Source organism: Bos indicus, chromosome 9, assembly GCF_029378745.1.
Source record: "Bos indicus isolate NIAB-ARS_2022 breed Sahiwal x Tharparkar chromosome 9, NIAB-ARS_B.indTharparkar_mat_pri_1.0, whole genome shotgun sequence".
NCBI classification, from domain to species: Eukaryota; Metazoa; Chordata; class Mammalia; order Artiodactyla; family Bovidae; genus Bos; species Bos indicus.
In genome coordinates, this window is record NC_091768.1 from 27,281,378 (window position 1) to 27,306,213 (window position 24,836).

Below are 24,836 nucleotides of genomic sequence, written 5' to 3' on the forward strand. Positions count from 1 at the left end.
GCCCCAATTCCCAAGAAGAGTTGTAACGAAGAATATGCTAACCATCAGGCAATCACACTCAACTCCCATGCAAGAAAGGTCATGCTTAAAATCTTGTATGCTAGGCTTCAGCATTATGCAAACCAAGAAATTCAGATGTCCAAGCTGGGTTTAGAAAAGGAAGAGGAACTAGAGACCAAATTGCCAACATTTTCTGGATTATAGAGAAAGCAAGGGATATTTAGAAGAAAACATCTATCTCTGTTTCATTGACTATGCTAAAACCTTTGACTGGACCATGATCAAAGAAATAGCCACATGAATTCCAAAATTATTTGATATTACTTAAAATAAAAATACACATATTTGAGATGTAGCGTAATCAGATACATTTCAATTGCACACAGATGAAGAAAATGTACAAAAATATAAATAAGTTTCAGTTGTGAACTGATGAAAGTGCTTATCTCTATTTTTATATTGAGTTGTTTTATATTGTGATGTAAAATGACAAATATAGAAATCATAAAAACTTACATTTTCAGGGGAAAGGAAAAGAAATTTCATTGTTAATATCTCAATATCCAGAATACAGAAAGACTATGGATATTTCTTAACTGCTGCAGTACCGTGTTGTTAGTTACAGCTTGTTGCCAATTTTGCATTTTCCTGCTAAACCCAGATCCCTCTTTGACCAGAATTTCTGTCATCTATGATTCCATTCAAGTTTGTTTAACTAAAATTCTTTTTATCATCTTTAGGCAAACTGAAAATCCTTTATTCCATTTTTATGGCAAATTCTCTAATTTCATGAATCAACTTTTGAGTTTCAGCAGGGCATCACAGCCAAGAGATTCCACTAATTTGATATATAGAAATGGTTTGTTATATAGAAATTACATAGAAATAGGTAACTAGTATAGAAATTGAGTGATACTATAACACAAACCTAAAATAGATAGCATTAACTCTGAGACAAGGTGGCAGATGGAGGCCAGAAGGACAGTGAGAAGACTATCAGGGAAAACAGGAAAAACAGTAAAGAAATGGTTTTTGAGGACTGGAGAAAAGAAGGCTCACAACAATTATTGTGGGAACAATAAGGCTAAATATTGCCTGCAGTAACTTTGAAGATAGAAAATATATCTACAAACTTGTGGATCTGGCTAATGGGATTTCCAAGCAAACGGTTGACAGTATTATTCGTCATCTTTTAGCTACGCATAACATGATATTGGTAGGCTGTAGTCCATGGGATTGCTAAGAGTCGGACATGACTGAGCGACTTCACTTTCACTTTTCACTTTCATGCAGTGGAGAAGGAAATGGCAACCCACTCCAGTGTTCTTGCCTGGAGAATTCCAGGGATGGGGGAGCCTGGTGGGCTGCCGTCTATGGGGTCACACAGAGTTGGACACGACTGAAGCGATTTAGCAGCAGCAGCAGCAACATGATATTACGAGAGATGAGCTAAAGGAACAGTCCCGTTTTCAAGTACAATTTAGAGGGTACATTGTTAACTGAAGACTTGCTAGGTTGGAAAATAAAAATTTCACTTTTACAGCATCTCCAGCTGGCAAAAGATTTTCCAAGTAAAGACGTTGCCTCTAGAAAAAGAACAAATTCAGAATGGTGTCTGCAAGTCAAGATCAAATCAAAGATGCAATGCTAAGACATGCAGCTAAGACTTCAGAAAGATTTCAGAGATCCTCTCAATTATATAAAAGCTCTAACAATCTTAAAGGCATGTCATGACATTGTAACTCTTATGGAACACTGGAGACTGTATCTTATATTGAAAAGATTTGTGCATATGTAATTTAAGAAGATGAGTTTAATTTGGTACACAGAAATCTCAAAAAAATTTTTGAGAGCTGTAGCAGTTTAAAAGTGGTAGAGAGTTCAACCAATAACTTAGATTACCATACTCGATTTCAAATTGCCTATCAGGCTCTTATTAGTCTATACAGTTCAGTATTATTTTCAAATGATAATAAACACAATTTTTTTAAAAAAAGCTAAGCTTTTAAATACCAAGCATTGTGCCAACATCATTTTATATTGAGTTGGTCAAAGAGATGTTACAGAAAAACCCAATGAACTTTTTGGCCAACCCAATATAATATCCCACTCACTCCTCAAAACAAAGAAGCAAAAAACTTTTAAGCCATTCAAAAAATTTGATCCACACCTAGATTTTTATTCCAGGAACTTTATCACAAGTGGACATGACATACTTATATGGTGATACTCAGAGTAACACTATTTATTAGAATAAAATCATGGAGGAGCCTCAAAGTCTAATGGAAGAGGAATGGTAAATTGAGACTGTTTCATGTAATGGCATGTAACAATTAAATTAAAGCATGTGGCTGACTTTATTTTGGGGGGCTCTAAAATCACTGCAGATAGTGATTGCAGCCATGAAATTAAAATATGCTTGCTCCTTGAAAGGAAAATTATGACCAACCTAGACAACATATTAAAAAGCAGAGACATTACTTTGTCAACACAGGTCCATCTAGTCAAGGCTATGGTTTTTCCAGTAGTCATGTATGGATGTAAGAGTTGGACTATAAAGAAAGCTGAGCACCAAAGAATTGATGCTTTTGAACTATGGTGTTGGAGAAGACTCTTGAGAGTCCCTTGGACTACAAGGAGATTCAACCAGTCCATTCTAAAAGGGATCAGTCCTGGGTGTTCATTGGAAGGACTGATGTTGAAGCTGAAACTCCAATACTTTGGCCACCTGATGCTAAGAACTGACTCATTTGAAAAGACCCTGATGCTGGGAAAGAATGAGGGCAGGAGGAGAAGGGGATGCCAGAGGATGAGATGGTTGGATGGCATCACTGACTCAATGGACATGGGTTTGGATAAACTCCGGGAGTTGGTGACGGACAGGGAAGCCCGGCATGCTGCAGTTCATGGGGTTGCAAAGAGTCGGACACAACTGAGCAACTGAACGGAACTGAACTGAGTCAATATAATCACTGAACTGAGTCAATATAATCACAATAATTACTTTCATTGTTAATGTAAGAAACTAAGGATTGGGTTAGGTTATGTTGTCCAAAGTCATACAGAATTTGGTAGGTTAAAGATTTTAACCCTGGAATTATGACTACAGAAAAGCCACTCCCACACACTGCACCACTTCCTTTACATTGGATAAAATTACAATTTATACAAGAAAGTGAACACTACTATCATATCTTATGCACTGAAAAACCCTCTGCAACAGAACACATCCTACTTGTATTCTTGTAAAAAGTATTACAAGATTTACATGGAAGCATACCCTTAGAGAGGACATGTGCTCATCTGGGTGTGTTCCCAGAGAAGACTATGGGGCTCCCAACTCAACCTTAGCCAGCCAGCGTACCCCTTGGTCCCAGTTGCCACCATATTGCCTGTTTCAGTACCCATGAGCTTTATCTGGGTTCCAGATGCCAGAGAGAACAACAGTAATAGGAGGGCGTCTTTTATGTGAACGAGGCTTCGTAAGACCCAAGAAGGCTTGCTGGTTTGCACTGAATAAGGCAGATCTTTAGCTACAGTGTCTCATATAAATGCCTTTATCAAAAACTTGCTTTACAATTTTAAAGAGATACTATACATTTTTTGCTTTGTCAAAAACAGAAGAAGCAGAAAAAAAAATGATGGCAATAAAAAAAATCTACATTAATGAAGAGCTATAGCTGAGATCTGAGACACACACAAAAGTAAAAAATCCTAAGTTATGGTTCCCATAGCAACTACAACACAGTTGGATTTCACTTTTATGTTAAGTAAGTTTAACTTGAGTGAGAATGCAAAATACTTCCTCCAAGCCAAAAAAAGAATTGTGAAAGACACAGAGTGGTCCAGACTGTTTTGGCTTTCAAGTATGTCAAATATTCACCCTAATAGGTATTAACATTTTTACATTAATACTATATGTTCATTTGTATTGATTTTAAACTACCTTTATTCAGTTGACAAAATATAATTATTTAAAATGGGGAAAAGTCCCACTAGAATCTGTTAAATTGGAAAACATGACTTTATAATTTTTCACATAGCATTTCTATCGTCCTTGTATTTACAAAAGAATATTTGCTGAAAGTACAATTTATTGGTACTTTAATAAAGTACCATTTATTACTATTCACTGCCAAGTGTTTTAAATTTGACAGTTTTTTAAATTACTTTTGATATAACATGAAACTATATAAACAAACACATGCTACTTTAAAGATAGAGTTTACAAATAATTTTCAAGACATATATAGTTTGCATATTTTTTCTCTATTTCAATAAAATTTTTAGAAAACAGGAAGGGTACTTACTCCTGTTATGTAACGAGGTCTATATTGAATGGTTCCAAATAAACCAAGAATGACGATAATAATATGTACAAAATTTGCCAGGATAGGTGCCCACTGATATCCAAGGAAGTCAAATATTTGCCTCTCCAGCACACAAACCTAGAATAGCAAAATAGGATATATAGATAAGCACAATGATGAGAGAAAAAAAGGATCACATTGACATGATAATCAGCAACTATAAATGTGTTACCATATTTGGCATTTGTCTTTAACAGTGAGAATGACATTTTGGGGTATATTTCAAAGGAAGACTATGGGAGCTACGGATCCAGAGACAGCTGCAATCCTTTCAGGGATGATTTTGTGGCAGCATCAAGTAGTATTCGCAGGATGTCATCTGTGCAGTCACAGGATAAATTATATTGTCATATGCACTGTCAAACACTTGAAGTCATCAACCAGCAAGCTTGGGGAATGACGTCCCCATGAAGGGTTTGTTGTTAGAATCTGCTCAGATGTCATCGTATAAGTTGGGAATGGAACACACGGGGTTGATGGAGAGGAAAAAGAACTCTTCAGCAAGTCAGGAGACCAGACTTTGGATGTTGCTCTGTCACAGACAGCCGTAGTGCCCCAGGAAGTCATTTCTTTTCTCTGGGGGTCTGATTCCTTATTTGTAAAATGTAGGACTTTGACTAATGTCTAGGGTCCTTCTAACCTTAAGAGGATTAGATTATAAATCAAATGTGACTTTTTTTTTAAATCATATCCAGTTATCTACAGTAACCAGGAAAAAAGGAGGGCCCTAAAAGAAACTTCAAACAATGGAAAAAAAAAATAAAGCATCACTGTTTAAACACAAGAAACAAGGGATTTCTAATTCTTCTATATTCATCTATGCTTAGAAACTTACAATTAAGTCATATGTAAAAATCTAAACAGTGGGAAGAAAAAACCAAAACCAATCAACGAACCAACTCACCAAAAAAACCCCCCAAAAACCAAAAAAACCCCTGAGACTGACCAGTAGTCCAGAAGTGCCATTTTACATCAACAAAGGAAACCTGAATAGCTAGCAAGTCTCTCATCAGATCCAACAAAGCAAAAGGAACGGTGTGAATTAAACTCAGCTGTATGTTTCCTGCCTGCCCTCAGGTGGAATGATAACAAACTAAAACACTGTAAACGAAACTGATGTTAAGCACAGACATTCAACAATTGGTCTTCAGCTAGCATTTAGAGGAAAATGATTTTAAAACCCCTAAGTCACTAACTATACTTTATCACTCTGCTTTAATACTTCTTGTCAAAAGGACATACTAACTCTTCAAACAGATAATTTACTTTTAAATTAAATACCTGTAGCCTAGTTTGAAGGCTTCTAGAATGATCATTATTCCCACTGCACTTCTTTAACTGACAGCACATTTTCTTATCAGGCATTGAAGGAGAAAATAAACTCATGACAACTGTTGGCATAACACCTCTATTTCCTAAGACACACCAGGTACCATGTTATACTGTAACAGCAATAGTCCAGCCTAATAAAATCTTAAGTTTCACTTAGTCTTGGCAGTGAATTAAAAAAAAAAGAAAAGAGAGAGAGAGACAGGGAGGATCTCGGATTTATATTCTATCCTACATATTCTAAATACAAAATACCTACCAGAGTCCCAGCAGTGGAATATGATATTCTGATTGATTAACAGTCTGTCATGGAATATGCACATAACCCAAGCCTCATAAACTCTGAAATGTCTCCTGATGAAACACTCCTTCAACTGTTTCCATGCAGTCAACACTTCTTATGAAGAGGCCCATTTGTGATGTTAAGCAGTATTACATGTGCCTTGTTGGAATCCATCAATGTTACCAAAAGATAAGTGGATGTTCTCAGCATTGCTAATCGTCTATATAAAAGCTCCTTCTAACACAGAACTCTCATATCCTTATCCTATGAATAAACAGTAAGTAGAAATGTGAAACAGCAGCAAGAAGCATTTAAACTCTATAAATTTTGAGCATCATAACTGTGGGGACACAGCAGGGAAAAAGTAGAGAGGATGAAGCACATCATTCAAACAGTGGGAAATCTCTCAATAAATGCTCCAATTATGGAACAAAAGAGCAAGCGCCATCGTTAATTATAAAAAATATATAGATGATAATATACTCACTAAGACTGCAAAGCTAAAATGAAGTTGCATCAACATTTATCAACCTTTTTTATGACAGAACTAATAGTTCCATCAAACATTACTTACGAGGTTATGCAGACTGAACAAGCTAATGTGCAGTTTTTCACTTATAGCACTTCCGCTATTATAGTATTTCACTTATATAGTATTTCTCCTCTTTTTGATAGGCTCTTTAGTCATCATAAGAAGCTCTACCACAAGTTCTACTATTGAGATCTAGGGCCAAAGAATTGAAGATTTCAGTGCATACAAAGGGAATAACAATTTATAAAGTGGGTACAGACTCTCCTAAGAATTCCTTCCTAGAGGAAGTATATTAATTATGAAATTACAGGGAAATTGTGGCACTAGAGGGAAGAGCATGTTTTATTTTTTAATTTTTTAAAGTATACTTGATTTCTAAAGTTGCGTTAATTTCAGGTGTACAGCATAGTGACTCAGTTATGTACACATACACACAAAAATATATATGTTCTCTTCAATATTACTTTCCTGTATAGGTTATTACAAAATAATGAGAATGATCCCCTGTGCTATACAATAGGTCCTTGCTGATTATCTATTTTATATTTATTAGTGTGTATGTTCATCTTAACCTCCTAATTTATTCCCTCACCCCCTTTGATAACCTAAATTTGTTTTCTATGTCTGTGAGTCTTTTTCTGTTTTGTAAATAAGTTCATCTGTATCTCTCTCTCTTTTTTAGATTCCACACATAAGCAATATCATATCTTTCTCTGGCTTACTTAATATGATAATTTCCAGGTCCATCTGTGTTGCTACAAATGGCAATATTTCATTCTTTTTTATGGTTGAGTGCGATTCCTTAAACCACTCACTACAGGTGGGGCATTCATACTACTCCCTGATCATATATCACTTCATCGAATCTGCACAACACCCAGAGAGAGAAACATTACCGTCTTATTTTTCAGACTAAGAAATCCAAGATGTATTATGTCTAAGTGCTTCTCCTACAGTCTCAGAAATGGTAAATGGTCCAAGAGGAATGTAAGCCTATGGGCATGGCCAGTGCAGTGTCTCTACTTTAGAACTCTCGCCACACCTAGCTCCAAAAGAAAATGCTTTCATAGATTATGTTGGAGGCCTATGCTGGGTACAGGATATATGTGACTTTTTCACCTTATTTATTTTAGAATAGCATAGAGAATGTCTTTGATCATGCCTATCAACTTATAATATCAGAATAATCATCATTGGTCAAGGCAGAGCTCCTTTTTATTTTATTTTCTAAGAAGACTCTACACATGGACATCACCAGATGGTCAATATTGAAATCAGATTGATTGTACTCTTTGCAGCCAAAGATAGGGAAGATATATAAAGTCAGCAAAAACAAGACCTGTAGCTGACTGTGGCTCAGATCATGAACTCCTCATTGCCAAATTCAGGCTTAAATTGAAGAAAGTAGGGAAAACCACTAGACCATTAGGTATGACCTAAATCAAGTCCCTTATGATTATACAGTGGAAATGGCAAATAGATTCAAAGGATTAGATCTGATAGACAGAGTGCCTGAAGAACTAGGGACTGAGGTTCCTGACATTGTCAGGAAGCAGTGATCAAGACCATCCCCAAGAAAAAGAAATGCAAAAGGCAAAATGGTTGTCTGAGGAGGCCTTACAAGTAGCTGATAAGGAAGACAAGGAAAAGACAAAGTAGATAAAGAAAGATATATCCAAACTTCCAAAGAACAGCAAGGAGAGATAAGAAAGCCTTCCTCAGTGATCAATGCAAATAAATAGAGGAAAACAACAGAATGGGAAAGACTAGAGATCTCTCCAAGAAAATTAGAGATACCAAGGGAACATTTCATGCAAAGATGGGCTCGATAAAGGACAGAAATGGTATGGACCTAACAGAAGCAGAAAATATTAAGAAGAGGTGGCAAGAATACTCAGAAGAACTGTACAAAAAAGATCTTCATGACCCAGATAATCACGATGGTGTGATCACTCACCTAGAGCCAGACATCCTGGAATGTGAAGTCAAGTGGGCCTTAGGAAGCATCACTACGAACAAAGCTAGTGGAGGTGATGGAATTCCAGTTGAGCTATTTCAAATCCTGAAAGATGATGCTGTGAAAGTGCTGCACTCAAAATGCCAGCAAATTTGGAAAACTCAGGAGTGGGCACAGGACTGGAAAAGGTCAGTTTTCATTCCAGTCCTAAAGAAAGGCAATGCCAAAGAATGCTCAAACTACCGCACAATTGTACTCATCGCACATGCTAGCAAAGTAATGCTCCAAATTCTCCAAGTCAGGCTTCAACAGTATGTGAACTGTGAATTCCCAGATGTTCAAGCTGTTTTTAGAAAAGGCGGAGGAACCAGAGATCAAATGGCCAACATCTGTTGGACCATTGAAAAAGCAAGAGAGTTCCAGAAAAACATCTACTTCTGCTTTATTGACTACACCAAAGCCTTTGACAGTGTGGATCACAACAGACTATGGAAAATTCTTCAAGAGGTGGGAATATCAGACCACCTGATCTGCCTCCTGCGAAATCTGTGTGCAGGTCAAGAAACAACAGTTAGAACTGGACATGGAACAAGAGATTGGTTCCAAATCGGGATAGGAGTATGTCTAGGTTGCATATTGTCACCCTGCTTATTTGACTTATATGCTGAATACATCATGAGAAATCCTGGGCTGAAGGAAGCACAAGCTAGAATCAAGATTGCCAGGAGAAATGTCAATAACCTCAGATATGCAGATGACACCACCCTTATGGCAGAAAGCGAAGAACTGAAGAGCCTCTTGATGAAGTGAAAAAGGAGAGTGAAAAAGTTGGCTTAAAACTCAACATTCAGAAAACTAAGATCATGGCATCCAGTCCCATTACTTCATGACAAATAGATGGAAAACAATGGAAACAGTTAAGAGATTTTTTTTGGCGGGGGACTCCAAAATCACTGTAGATGATGACTGCAGCCATGAAATTAAAAGACGCTTACTCCTTGGAAGGAAAGCTATGACCAACCTAGACAGCATATTAAAAAGCAGAGACATTACTTTACCAGTAAAGGTCCATTTAGTCAAAGCTATGGTTTTTCCAGTAGTCGTGGATGGATGTGAGATTTGGACTATAAAGAAAACTGAGTACTGAAGAATTGATGCTTTTGAACTGTGGTATTGGAGAAGACTCTTGAGAATCCCTTGGACTATGAGGAGATCCAATCAGTCCATCCCTACAGAAATCAGTCCTGAATATTCATTGGAAGGACTGATGCTGAAGCTGAAATTCCAGTACTTTGGCCACCAGATGCAAAGACCTGACTCATTGGGAAAGAGCCTCAAGCTGGGAAAGATTGAAGGCGGGAGAAGAAGGGGATGACAGAGGATGATATGGTTGGATGGCATCTCCGACGTGATGGATATGAGTTTGAGTAAACTCTGGGAGTTGTTGATGGACAGGAAGCCTGGCATCCTGCAGTCCATGGGATCACAAAGAATTGTACATGCCTGAGTGACTGAACTGACTACTGACTGAAATTGTCTCCTTCTATGCATGCCTCAATGTTTCTCCTTTCTTGTTCCCTGGACTCTTCTTACTTTATACTCTTTGAGATGCCTGACATACAAATATATGCATATAGCCTTGAAAAACATTATTGCTGTTTGTGTGTGTGTGTTTATGACATTTTCATCTAAAAAACATTTTAGGGAATAAATAACTTTCATGTTTGCCTGGTAGTGGTGGAGGTTTATATGCTAAGTCGTCTCCAACTCCTGGAACCCAATGGACTGTAGCCTGCCAGGCTTCTCTGTCTTCTGTCCATGGGATTTCCCAGAGCAAGAATACTGGAGTGGGTGGTCATATCCTATGTCTATTGTGCTGTATATAAATTCTGGTTTTTGGTCATTTGGCTTCTGCACAATACCCATTATAAATGCATAACTTTTTTCTTTCCACAAAGAAAAAGTTTGCACAATTTTTTCTTTCCACAAAGAAATACTATTCTTGAGGCTTTTTAAAAACATAAATTGGGGCTATTCTGTATCAGCTATTAAAACTATTGTCTCTGCATCTGAGATCATCACTTCTTCTTTTCCTTTAGATCATCAATGTGATTGATTATATTGACAAGTTTTCTCAGGTTCAATTAACATTTTTTTCCTGGGAAAATCTTTATTGAATTGGAATACTATTTTATCACATTTCCAGTTTGGGTTAAATACAAACTTACTTCAGGGTTTTGTATTTCTAAACTGATGTATAATTCAATTTTCTTTTTCTCTCATTCTCCGATTCTGTTATGAAGATTGCATTGGCTTGAAACCTAGGTAAGGCTCAACATTTATTTAGACACTTAACAAACTTTGAAGAAACCAATCAATTCTATGTTCTATTCCCAAAAGCAACCTGTGTCAACTTAGGATAAAATGGTAAAGTTCATAGATTTTCCTAAATTGTTAGGTTGGTGCAAGCATACAGGCAAATATCTGCTGTGTGTGCACACATTCTTTTCTATCATTTTATTTACACAAATGAGATTGCAATGTAAATATGACCTTTCACTTGCACTTCCTACTTAGTAATGTGTTGTAGAGACTTCTTTACATCAACACATTCTGTTTTCATAGCTCTACCTCATTTTACCCTTATTTAGATATTCCATTTTCATAGTTTTTAAAATTCTGTTGGACTTTAATATACACAGGTTGCATTAAACAGCTTTGTATATGTGTGTTGATATATCCACATATATACAATTGGAAATGGTGGGTCAAATTCTAGTTGTATAATTTCAAATATTATAACCACTGTTATTCTTTGGCATGTATGTATGTACTAATACATAGACATGAAAAATACTTTTCTCTTCTGCATGATTTTAAATGTGAATTCTAATCGTATTGTTAGTTTAGTCAAGTATGCTTATACTGAAAAGTTTTCAAAAACCTTTCTGATAATTACCATTAAGTAATATTTATCTTATTTCAATGGCAATAAATGTTCATAAAAAGTACCTGTGCAATGTCTTCCTGATAAATAAACTGACTTTTCAAGCTGGAAGAGACTCATTCCACCCTCGTCAATTTACGTCTGAGAAAATTGGGTTCCATTATGTTAATAGTTTGTTAAACTAAGTTTGACCTCTTAATAGGAGAATATTCAGTCTGAAACAAATATGCTTCAGTGTTTGCAAGGCAAATGGAAAATGTTTCTGTTTCTTTGCTGGATATTTCCATTAATTTTTTATGAGGAAACCAATGGATATATTAAAATATATATTTTTAACACTTAAATTGTACACTTAGGGCTAGCTGTTTTCAGTTGGTGGGGTGTGGAACTAGTTTCTTTAAAATGCACTTTGCTAATTACAATTATTTCTTAATAAATTTTTCTCCCAGATATTGACATTATTTTCTTATGTTTGTAAATTTTAATTTCAGCTATACAAATAATATAAAATAAAACTTATTCATGACCTTTGATAAAAAAATAGGCTTTTTTTTCCTATCACATTAGAACATGAGTTCCTCCATTAGGGGAAAAAAAAAATGGTGTTAAAGGCTAGAAACAACCAAATTAAATTTCTACAGCAAAATTATAAACTGAAATTGAACTGAAATTGCACTTATACACGAGTACCCTTTTCTCCTCTTTGTACGTGTCTGCTTTCAATGTCTCTACTCCCCTTAAGGAACCTGAGATTTCAGATCATCTCAACTCTCAAATCTCTGAGTAAAATAAATAAGGTAACACAGATGTTAGGCAGATAGAGTGCTTCCAATGAAAGTTCATCTGCAATGTCAAAGAAATGACAAAGTCGGCCAAAAGTTGGTTAGCATACAAACTGTGGAAATTCAGGACTCAATAAAGAAATAATTTGTATTTTAGTTTTTTTCAGGAGAGGATAACTTGTAAAATTAGCTTTGTTTTAGCATGAAGAGTAGGAAACAGGGGAGAAAATCAAGATGAAAACTGAAATAGGCTTTAACAGTTCCCAGAATGGGTTCAAAGTTCCTCTTTCATCCATAAGGACCGTGGGAGTTTAGATAAACTTCCAAGCAGACATAGAGTATAGCTATCTATTTATCAAAATTTTGTTAACAGAATTGCTGCTAAATTTTCTTCCTGCATTCCAGTAGAGTATGGCCAATTTATTGCTCCCAGTTTTATCCACTATTTCCTGCTGCAGAGAGAACATAAAACACCCCGAGAGGAAATGAGGAAACAGGTCTGGCACTGTTTCCTTGATTCATATAGGAGTCTGGTCCTTCGGCAAGAAGTTCCTGCCCTAAGATCTTGCCTTGGATTTATGTTTCTCCTGTGTCTGCCTCCCTGGGGCAGAATATTCTGTGTCACTGCTGTCTGCTTATGTTGGTAAAGCTGCTAATTCTGTCTGTGTTTATTCTGTCCCTTTGCTGCATCTTGTCATGCTAGATCTCATCCACAATCTGGTTACTTACCCTCCCCTGAAGTCTTCTACAATGAACTGTAATTTTGAGCATGTTTCAGATTTGTCTCCTCCAGAATCAGACAAATTAGTTTCTCTTATTTTTAAGCCAATTCCCAAGAAGGCTGTAAAGACTAGAGATATTGGGTCTTTATAAGATTGTTGAGGTGGTGGGTTCTTTGTGATATCGTATAAAAACATCAATATTATAAAGCAAAACTGTGTAATTATGACTGATGATGCCCTCTCCCCACTTAAGGTTATCTGTGTTCAAAATGGACAAGGTAAGTGAGAACATATGCGATCTTTTAAATGTTACATGCAGGTGATGGAAGAGACACATTTCTTTCATTTCAACAAGTGACCTGATTCATATATGAAATGAAGAGAATAAACTAAAAGTAGGGTCTGCAATGATTACACATGTAAGATATGGACAAAACCGAGCTCAGAGCTTAACTTGAAGTTTTAGGTACTCTTAAGTAACTGAAATTATTCAAGTGTGTGTGGGAATGTGTGTACATTTGTATGTGCAGGTAGGTGTTCATGTGTATTGGTGTGTACACTGGTATTCACTAAAGGATATAAAATGAAATTGAAAGATGTTTGATAAAAAATGGTTCACAGATAGCAATTTATCCTAATTCAGTTGAAACAAGGATTTTCTATCTCATTCCACCTAATTGCCTTTCTTTAAAAGCAAGACAAAAAATTAAACCATAAATACAAATGACAAAAACATCACCAAAAGACATCTGGCCCCAATGGCTCTGGTTATAATAGAAATCAATGTGTCATAGTGGTACAGAATTCAAGTTTTGGAATTGGAAAGTCAAGTTTGAACTCTAACTAGCCATGTTACTGCAAGAGGTAACCTAATTGCTATGAATCTGTTTCTTTATCTATAGATTAGGGATATTGTATTACATAGCTCCTAAGATTTTCATGAAGATTAAAGTAATAAAGTACATAGAATACTTATTAAAATGCCTAGGCTGTTTTCTAAAATAGCCGCTATGATTAGTATTTCAACAATACAAGTTTATATACTGGATTACAATACAAATGTTATTCCAGACTAACACTTGTGTAGAATTTTTTGGTTAGAAATGATCATGTATTTCTCATTCTATTGATCACAGTGCAAATAATAACATGGCAGTCATGAATAACCTTTATTATTCAAAGGAATCTTTCTTAATGAATGTTTTCCTGCCTATTTCAATACTCCATTGTATCTAATCTATTGTAGTACTTTTCCTGTGGTGGTGGTGTTTTCTGATTTGCGACCCCATGGATTATAGCAAGTCAGGCTCCTCTGTCCTTCACTATCTCCCAGAGTTTACTCAAATTCATGTCCATTGAGTCTGTAAGACTACCTAATCATCTCATCCTCTGCTACCCCCTTATCCTTTTGCCTTCAATTTCTGTGCTGTGCTTAGTTGCTCAGTTGTGTCCAACTCTATGACCCCATAGACTGTAGCCCACCAGGCTCTGCTGTCCATGGGGATTCTCCAGGCAAGAATCCTGGTATGGGCTCCTATGCCCTCCTCTCAAATTCTGTAATACTATGCTAAAAAAGAAAAGATTTGAAACTCAAGTCTTCTGGCATTTCCCATCATTCTCCCCATTTTTCAGATGAGATAAGAATCAACATGTATTTTTTTAAAAAATTATCTCCATATAGTTAATCACAGTAAAGATTTTCAAGCAAATTCTGGTGAAGATGTGGCATAAGCTCAATGGAACTAAATAAAAATAAGTGTTTACATTTCTTACAAACATTACTGTAACACAATGCATGGTATTTCTTAACAAATCTTCACTGAAATGCATAGACACTTATTTCTGAGGTTGAGTTAATAGGGTTATTTAATTGACCTACATAGGAATCAAACAGTATATTTTAGGACCTTTTCTGCTATTGTGTGTAACAATGCCACTTATATATAATTCTAAGTATGCTAGCTAAAATTCTAGTTGTTGTGATAACAGAATCCTTTATTACTGCTCACAGCTGTTCATTCCGCATAGCAATTTATAACCATTTCATAGTGAACACTCATGCTATCAAAAGACAAGTTGATGACTAGCATATTATACTAGATTAAAAAAAAAAAAACAGAAAATAGTCTTACAAAAAAGTAGTACAAAAAGTTAACACTAGAACACAGAAAAATTTTTTTGTTTGTTGGGGAACTGAGCTTACTAAGTCAAATGATCACTTGATCAGTGTGCTCCTATGTGAAAATATGTGTGTATGTGTACAAACACTAAATATTATTTGATTTTTAGAAGCAGAACTTTTTTCAAATTAAACACTATTTTTACAATAATTACTCAAAATTCTTTGAGTATTTATTATATCCCATGCAACCTAATAAGCACTTCAGTGTAGTAAGTCAGTGGTTACTTTTAAATCATGCATTCTACAAGGATTATCTATCATTACCTTTATTGTATAGATTAGGAAATATATCCCTTGTTCAAGATCATGATTATAGAGTTGGGCTCAAACCCCAGTCATTCTAACATCAATGCTCATGTTGATAACCACAAACAATTTATAACTAAATATAAATTAGAGCCTATGATTTTGATTTTAAAATTTTTAGGGGCACCAATTCTGCTTTACTAACAAATACTTCTCTAAACATGTAAGCATGAGAGATTTCTGTTTTGGCTACAAAAGATTAAAAAATACACTATAACTATTTTTATATATAGCTCAATGGTTTGAAAATTCACAATCATTGATTATCCCACAATGTAATCACCATCATTATTACTCTATTATTACAAATTATGTAATGCTCTACAGATGAGTTTACAATTAAGACAGAACCTTTTGAAAATAAGGTCAAATTTTATCCTATTGATGCATTTAATAGACTAATAATCCGGCAAAGTCACAACAAAATGACATTTATCTGGAGTCGTGCTGTGAAATGGTTTCATACCTTAGTAGCCAAACTTTCATTGAAGAAGTTTAAAGTTTCCCTATGCTCATATGAAATAAGCTAAAAATATCACAGTCCAAGTCCTCTGAGTAGATGGATCATTGTTTTGATTTTTCCACTGAGTCTATAATTTTCCTCACTGGAAACCCTACTTCCCAGAAGAATCAGAACACATCAAAACGCCAGCTGTTCTTGGTAGTTTTCACGGCTCACTCAAAGTACATGACAGGTATGAGTTAGGGAGCTTTTAATGTTAACTATTTGACCTTGAATCTCTAGTATCTCCACAACAAAGTCTTAACTGATTCAAGGTGAAACTAATGCACAAATAGTTGAAATACTAATAACGTAGGAATGTCCACTGTGTAGAAGACCTTGACCATAAACTTTTAAATCATGTATCCTACAGCACTGATCGTATACTGCAATACTGAGCGATGCAAAGCGCTGTCTCAGGCATCAGTGAGGTGTGTGTTTGGGAACAGGTAATGAGATGAATCAGACTTCACATTGTCTGGCAGAATTAGTCTTATACCATGAGATATGCTAATATCTGAAATGCTTATTAAGACAGAAATTCTCAAAACTCTCAAGAGGGCCCAGGTGTTCAAATGGCATCCCTGCTGTGGAGTTATATATCTGGTTCTGATCCATTGCCAAACCCCCTATTGCTCATGTAGCAAGTATATACAAACAACATTAAAAAAAAAGGTGGCTAATATTACCAATACACAACAGAGCAAATGAAGGATGGGTTGACTCTATTTCAATAAGGGACTTTCAGATTTGAGTAGAATAAGTTGCTAAATTCATCATCAGTATCATTTATTTTTTTACTATGGATTTTTTATTCATCAAGAGCTCGGAGAAAGTCAAATAACAAAAATAGCTTGCAATGTTCTTATTTTCATGTATCATATGATACCGCTCTCTCATAGCAAATGACTTTCTCCAGAGAAAACTCTACTGCTATTTTTTAACAGCACAATCACATTAAACATATTAAAGCTGCCATCTGGAGAATTTGAAATTTGTCAACAAGGTAAAAATGCAGATACACTTTTTTTTTTTTTTTTTTTTTTCTGAAAGGCAGATAAGGAGTCCAAAAAACATGTCTCATATATCATTATCAGAGAAGTAATGTCTAGGCAGTTTTCAGGTTTGGTCCTAATAAATATCTGTGTATGTTTGTAAATAATTTTATTTTGTGAATTCAAAACAAGGTAAAATGCCACTCCAATCCTCCTGGCCTTACCCCCCCATTTAAGGCAGTGAACTAATACAGTAATTACTGTCAGCAGCATTCCCTGTTAAACAGATGCCGTATATTTAACAGGATTGGTGGTATAGCTGCACTTCCTGTCACAGGAAACAGAAGTAGATATCACAGTGTCCAGCACTCTGGCGTCTTCCCTGTCTCTTTCCCTCCCATCTGCTTGCTGTTCTCCTACTTTAAGGCAGGCACCAGCCAGGGCTTCAAGGCACTGTTTCTTTGACTGCAGCGAGGCAGCCATATGGAAGATGTCAATCAAACCTCTCAAACTCTAGGTTACATCTCTTTCATAAAATTCAATTTCATAAGGATGGGAGATGGAATGACAGCCTCACTTACTCTGACTGCTAAAGGCCAATCAAGAGTTGAAATGAAAGCAGAAATGTTATCAAGATCACTCCCATGTACTGGCAGTCACTGCAGCCCTGGGTTATATCAGAAATAGCTAGTAGGAATACAAGAGAATATCACTGCAGACAGCTAAAGGCACATTTTAGAATTTGTCATGAGGTCTGCTGTTTCTGGCATGGTAAATACCATGTCTTCATGTGCCCTTAAAATAACCATCTTATTGAATTCAACACAGATATGGAGCTGCTGTTCTGAATAAGAGGCAGTCATAATATTTGTTTTCCTGTTGACAGAAGGTGTTGGTGGCTGTCCATGGTTGAATGTAATAAGACACGATATTCTCTATTGGCTTTAGGAGTTTTACCATAGACTCCATTAATGTAGCATAGATAACTGGTACAGGCTTAAAATGACAAATTCTGTCAAGCTATGAAATGCATTTCATACCTTAAATTTAAAAATTCAAGCATTACAGGCATTCCTAAATCACACGTATGGTTTCTCTGTCTGTATGCACACATATTTCATATACTACAGTTGCTATTCATAGCCCTATCCCAAGCATTTTACACACAGAAGCTTATCTAATGAGGTAGATAATATTATCTTCATTTTTAAAGATGAGAAAACCAAGGCAGAGAGAGTGGTTAATTTGCCCAAGTTCATATGGTTATTAGTAAAGATGATTTGTCCAGGGTCCAAGCTTTGGACCATAATCATATCACATCCCATGTAATACTAAAATACATATGCATATATTTATATGCTACATGTATGTTTTTGTAGATATAAACATATACACACACATACACACACACACATACTTCACTATGCTTTGTTTCAAAAATTTTTAATGTAATGAACTCATCATACCATGTATTATTTTCAGTGGGCTCATGAATAAGCTGAGTATATAACACAAAACACTACCTGATTCAATTGTTTGTATTTGTTCCCACATAATGTAGCCCTCAGCATGGAACCATATTTCTGAAACGCTATGTCTTCTCTCTGCCAGTGATATAGTTTCATTCCACTGGCAACGGGGGATAAATTAGACAATACCTCTGAAATGCTGCTATTACCTGGACATAAATTTGGGATGCTATATCTCTTTAAGTGGTCCAATTTATTTACAAGCTTTTCAAAGCTCAGAACTAACTATAAATATGAATATTATACTCATGTCTTGAGTTCAATGTCAAGCAGTAGAATTTCAATAAAACATGGTCATAAATAATAGGATTCTAGGGCTACTCCCACATTCTTTTGTTCTGATTAGTTGAATTGCATGATGCAAATTGTGGCTACATGTGTTTCTGCTCCCATCACTTACGTGTTTATAGAGTGCCTGTTGTAAACACAAACTCAAACCTGGTTATATCAGTTGTACTTCGAATGTATATCACTGTGCAACTCAAATATTATGTATACAGTTAATTAATGAGTACAAAAATATACATTCTTAAAAATTAAAAATAATACATTTAACATATTAGAAAGACTACATAAAGTCTACATAAAGACATTAAAGTAAATTTCTAAATGATAGTTGGAAAAAAACAATGATGAAATCTAAAGGAGTCTTTTCCCAAAAGATTTTATATCTTTAAGTTCTTATTCTACTGTAATGAAACCAACATATAAATATCCATAGAAAATAAATTACGGATTTTTTAATGTAAGAAAGAAAATGTCAGCTACTGATTCCACACACAAAAAAGAATCCTTAGTCTTACATCAGAAGAAGAGTTTTTATAGTTTGAGTTAAGATGAAATGTGTCGGGTACATATGTATCAATTTTATAAGTCACTGCCTTAAAATGTTTTAACTGACCCAATATCTAAAGAGAAGGTTATAATGTGTCATTATTCTGGACTGCAAGGAGATCAAACCAGTTCATCCTAAAGGAAATCAATCCTGATTTTTCACTGGAAGGACTGATGCTGAAGATCCAATACTTTGGCCACGTGACTCAAGGAGCTGACTCATTGGAAAGGACCCTGATGCTGGGAAAGATTGAAGGCAGGAGGATCAGGGGATGACAGAGGATGAGATGGTTGGATGGCATCACTGACTCAATGGACATGAGTGTGAGCAAAGTTCCGGGAGTAGACGATGGACCGGGAAGCCTGGTGTGCTGTAGTCTACGGGGTTGCAAAGAGTTGAATATGACTGAGTGCACTAAACAACTGATTCTGGAACCCAACATATTTGTGATAATTCTTTGTACAATATAAATAACATATCCACTGCATCACATCATAGTTTAGAACGTTCAAACGATTCTCTAGAGCCTAGTTCCTGATATTGTTTAGGAAAAAATAAATCTTGACCAATATCTCATACTTTGGAGCAAAGGAAAGCCAGAAAGGTAAACAATAAACATTCTTAACTTCCTTCATGAAAATGGCTGTAGCTTTTTAAAGCTATCAATTCTTCTTCTCAGATCCATAGATAATTAATCAGAACTCTACATGCATTTTCTCAGTGCTTTACAATCTCAGCAGAAATAACCATCAGGTGCTAGAGCTGTATTGTTTCTCCCAGTTCTGAGAATAATTCTCACCTTTTCAGAATGTATCATAAAGATTTATTTGTTGGCAAGGCTTTCTGAAAAGCATTTTCTTTTTCTATAGTTGGAAATTTCAAGAAATGCTGAAATATCCATGCTGTCTTCATATAATCCCCTTATAATTAGGTTAAACTGTTTCCCCCCCCTACATTCCAGGTGTACAGCATTACACTTTGACACCTCTACAAGCTACAAAGTGATCACTGCCATAAGTCTGTTACCATCCATAACCATATGACTCATTTCTACCCTTCACTCATTTTGCCTACGACCAACCCTCTTCCCCTTTAGCAGCCACTGAGATATTCTCTATATCTATAAATTTATTTTTATTTTATCATTTGTTTTGTTCAGATTTCACATAGGAGTTAAATCATATGATCTTTGTCTAACTCCATCTGACTTATTTTGATTAGCATAACATCAATACCTTCAAGGTCCATCCATGTTGTTGCAAATGTCAGGATTTTATTCTTCTCTGTGGCTGAGAGAAGAATCTCTGCGGTACTACGCTGTATATGCACACACACACACATATGTCCACCACATCTTTTTTATCCATTCCTCTATCTATGGACACAGGTTGTTTCCATTTCTTGGCTATTTTAAATGAAGCTGCGATAATAACAGGGGTGCCTATAACCTTTTGAATTATTGTTTTCCTGTTCTTAGCATAAAGAGTGGAAATGGAAAAGCCTAGTCACGTTGTAGTTTTATTCTTAGTTTTTTGAGGCATCTCAATACTGTTTTCGATAGTGGCTGCCCAATTTACAGTCCCAACAACGGTGAATTGTCCCCCTTTCCCCACATCCATTCTAACAACTGGTATTTCAAACCTTTTAACAGTCATCTCAACAGGTGATAACTTGTAGTTTTGATTTCTATTTCCCTAATAGTTACTGGCAAAGGTCAGTTTTCATTCCAATCCCAAAGAAAGGCAATGCCAAAGAATATTCAAACTATCACACAATTGCACTCATCTCACACGCAAGCAAAGTAATACTCAAAATATTCCAAGCCAGGCTTCAACAGTACATGAACCGAGAACTTCCACATGTTCAAGCTGGATTTAGAAAACGCAGAGGAACCAGAGATCAGATTGCTAGCATCCCCTGGATCACAGAGAAAGCAAGATAATTCCAGAAAAACATCTACTTCTGCTTCATTGACTACACTAAAGCCTTTGACTGTGTGGATCACAACAAACTGGAAAATTCTTAAAGAGATGGGAATACCAGACCACCTGACATGCCTCCTGAGAAGCAGGTCAAGAAGCAACAGTTAGAACCACACATGGAACAACTGACTGGTTCAAAACTGGGAAAGGAGAGTACGTCAAGGCTGTACATTGTCATCCTTATTCAACTTATAAGCAGAGTACATCATGTGAAATGTTTGGCCAGATGAAGCATAAGTGGGAATCAAGATGACCAGGAGAAATATCAATAATCTGTGATATGCAAATGACATCACTCTTATGGCAGAAAGCAAACAGGAACCAAAGAGCCTCTTGATGAAGCTGAAAGAGGAGAGTGAAAAAGCTGGCATATTTCATCTATCAGACACTATTAGTTTGTATCTCATTTAACTGTCTAAACAAGAAAGATATTAAAATACCCATTTGATAGATGAGTAACTGACTAAACTGAAGGTTAAATATGTTGCTTAAGAAAAACAAACAGCAGTTGTGGAATTTGAAACTACATCTGATAAGTGAAGTTGATACTCTCTCTCCTATATTACCTCTCTATGCAAAACAGTGCTTAAGAAACTTTGATTTGTGCAAAAGTCTTTGACACCTTTAAGAATTTGTCTATCTCTGTGACTGGTTAGTCACATGTCTTGGGGAGAGGTTTGCCCAAAGAAGTACAAATGTTATTGGTGAAAAGGCAAAAAAGTCCAGTTGAATTTGATGTGTATTATAAATTGTTGAAAAATAGTCTAAAGCTATCTATCTCATTTAACAGGAGATAATATCAAAGTTATACACACACACACACACATATATATATAACAACAATCAAACTGACAAAATAAAAAACAACTAATTCTTAAAATAGTGCTGTTTCCTGCTACATTGACCCTTTAGTCTCTGGGCTTGTTGCTATTGTTTGTTTTGGTTTTGAATTCTCTCTGAATTCATTTGCTAAACTGAGAACCACACTTAATGCTGGCCCCAGACCTCAGTCCCTGGTCTCCAGCTGAGCTCTGCCAAGTCCACCATTAGTGACCAAGTCCACAATCTCACCAGCTAATCGACAGAGCAGCTTTTCCTGGAATGACATCACCAAGGTGCTGCACCCTCCTGCCACTTTCCCATTTCTAGTTGTTTCAAGAGTGTTGCTGGCCTAGCAAAGTCTAAATCCTCAGGTGTAATTATAGTTCTGTAAACACACAGAGAATCAAGCAATATCATGGTGGGAATTAGAAAGCAGCCTGGTCAGTAAAGCACAATCTGCTAATTGCACTGATGGCTTTTCTATAAGACAATAATCATGGGTCTTTCGATAAAAGGCAGCAAAATTGCCTGAACTCTCCTCTGTTTTCTTATTTCAAAATATGTTGACAATTTTAGGATACTGTTTCATTGTATTCTTTCTGAAAGTTCTAACTTTGAATTATACTCTAAAATTGTGTATATTTACAGTAATGATATGTGCTAGAAATCCTGCATGGAACTCATTGAACTAATTTGGTATATAATAGTATTGGAAATAAACTATAAGAAAATAATGTTCTTGTATTCAGACATATCTAAGACAATGATAATTTTTTAAATTTTATCAATAAAATGATCAAAGGTTGTTTGTAGTTTTGTAAATACTAAGGGATGAAGTTATTTCTTGAGAATTCAAAAGCATGAAACTCAAACACAAATGTGTTTATTTCTATTACTGAACGACTGAATTACTGAATGACTAAGCACACACATATAATAATCTATTAAAGTGAAAGTGAAAGTTGCTCAGTTGTGTCTGACTCTTTGTGACCCCATGGACTGTGGCCTGCCAGGCTCCTCTGTCCATGAAATTTGCCAGGCTAGAATACTAGAGTGGGTAGCTGTTCCCTTCTCCAGGGGATCTTCCCAACCCAGGGATCAAACCCAGGTCAGCATTGCAAATGGATTCTTCACCATCTGAGCCACCAGGGAAGGTGGCCATGCATTAATATATAATATACATGCAATTTATATGTCCACATTTTTGGATGTGGACCTGACTATATAAAATAATGATACTTATGGAGTGACTTCTGTCAACAAATAGATCACGCAAATTATAAGGTATAACTGTCTCGTAATATGTACCTAGACTCTAAATATATTAAGGGCTATATAACAGTGTTTTATACCTCAGTTATAGAGCTACCACACAAAAGTCCAAACATTATTAATTTTAAATATTGGAAAATATTATATAAATTATACTTTTTTAAAAATAGCAACCAGAAAATGAACACTATGCTCTGATTCTGGGACTATTCAAGAATTCACAAAATGATACCTATGTGAGATCAAATGTGATGCCAGAGACATGTTAAATAGCTTGACTGTAGTAATCATTGCATAAGGTATACTTATATCAAAATAATATGCTATTCACCTTAAACATATACAATTTTTTATTTGTCATTCATACTTCAATAAAGCAGGGAAATGAAAAGTAAAAGCAATGTACTTTCAACAAACTAATCAACAATCAAACAATCACCATTCAAAAGTACAAAAATGTTAAGTCATCCCAATCTGCTTCTTAGCCTCCATTTTGCTTGAAGTCCAATCTCGTTTGGAGGTTACTGCCTTCTGTCGGTTTTCACAGTCCACAGTGTAATTGAGATTTAGTGATATAGGAGGTTTTATGTATATTTTACAGAGCAATTTCATCAGAAGTATACGGCTGGTTGGAATAACTATGGATTTTTTTTCTATATTAGTGTTATTTTAAATTAGAAAATGAACTTATGATTGCACAGAAAATCAAACTAGGTTCTGGAAATATACAGGGTAAGAGTTAATAATCTTTCATTGATATTCAAAGTTTGAGGTATATTTTCCATCATTGTACACAGTATCCAGATCATGTTTTAGAGCTTGACTTCAGTAAGAGCTCTCTCAGACTTGGCCCTGACAGAGGCTGTGGTATCAGTGAATATAAAAGAGGCTACTGAGATGTGGTATCTTCATACCAGAAACTGAAATTTATGATCGTAAAGGAGAGTTTAAATAAGTTGCTACTGAATAAATTAGAATGTATAATTTAATGGAAAATTTTCTAGTTTTGAAAAGCTTCTCATCCCACCTATCCCTGCTACACATATACACTGGTTTTGTGAAAACCTAAAGATATTTTTACTCTGTGAAGCTCAGATGCCCTGAACCCATATGATCTGGGGAAATGCAATACATTGAACTTATAACTTCAAAGGCTAAGAGTAATACTAAGAGGTAGTTGGGTCCTCTTCATGAGGGGATCTATTTCCTTTATCCTGTACACATAAGAGAGAGTGTTATCAGCCCCTTCCAAACACTTCTGAGAATGCAACTGAGAGCTGCTTCCAAAATTGCCATTTTCTGTTGTGTACATCTCAGAAACAATAAACCTCACCCACCATGGACCACTTGACAAAGCACAGATGCTTCTCAAATTTGCATTTGATTATTGACTGAGTGTTACTGTGTTTATCTGAAGACCAGTATGATAAAGAGTTACACATCTCCAAAGAACCATGGGGTATATACAACATTTGTTAAGCTGGCAGAT

At 35.7% G+C, this 24,836-nt stretch overlaps 1 protein-coding gene across 1 annotated transcript in view; it reads right to left on the reverse strand.

Annotated features, from left to right (window-relative positions):
• The window catches only part of NKAIN2 (sodium/potassium transporting ATPase interacting 2), a 1,176,020-nt gene that overhangs the window by 624,167 nt on the left and 527,017 nt on the right, over positions 1-24,836 (reverse strand). Inside the window, exon 2 of the mRNA XM_070795835.1 lies at positions 4,311-4,448. Coding sequence (XP_070651936.1) covers positions 4,311-4,448 — 138 coding nt within the window. The remainder of the gene's footprint in view (positions 1-4,310; positions 4,449-24,836) is intronic.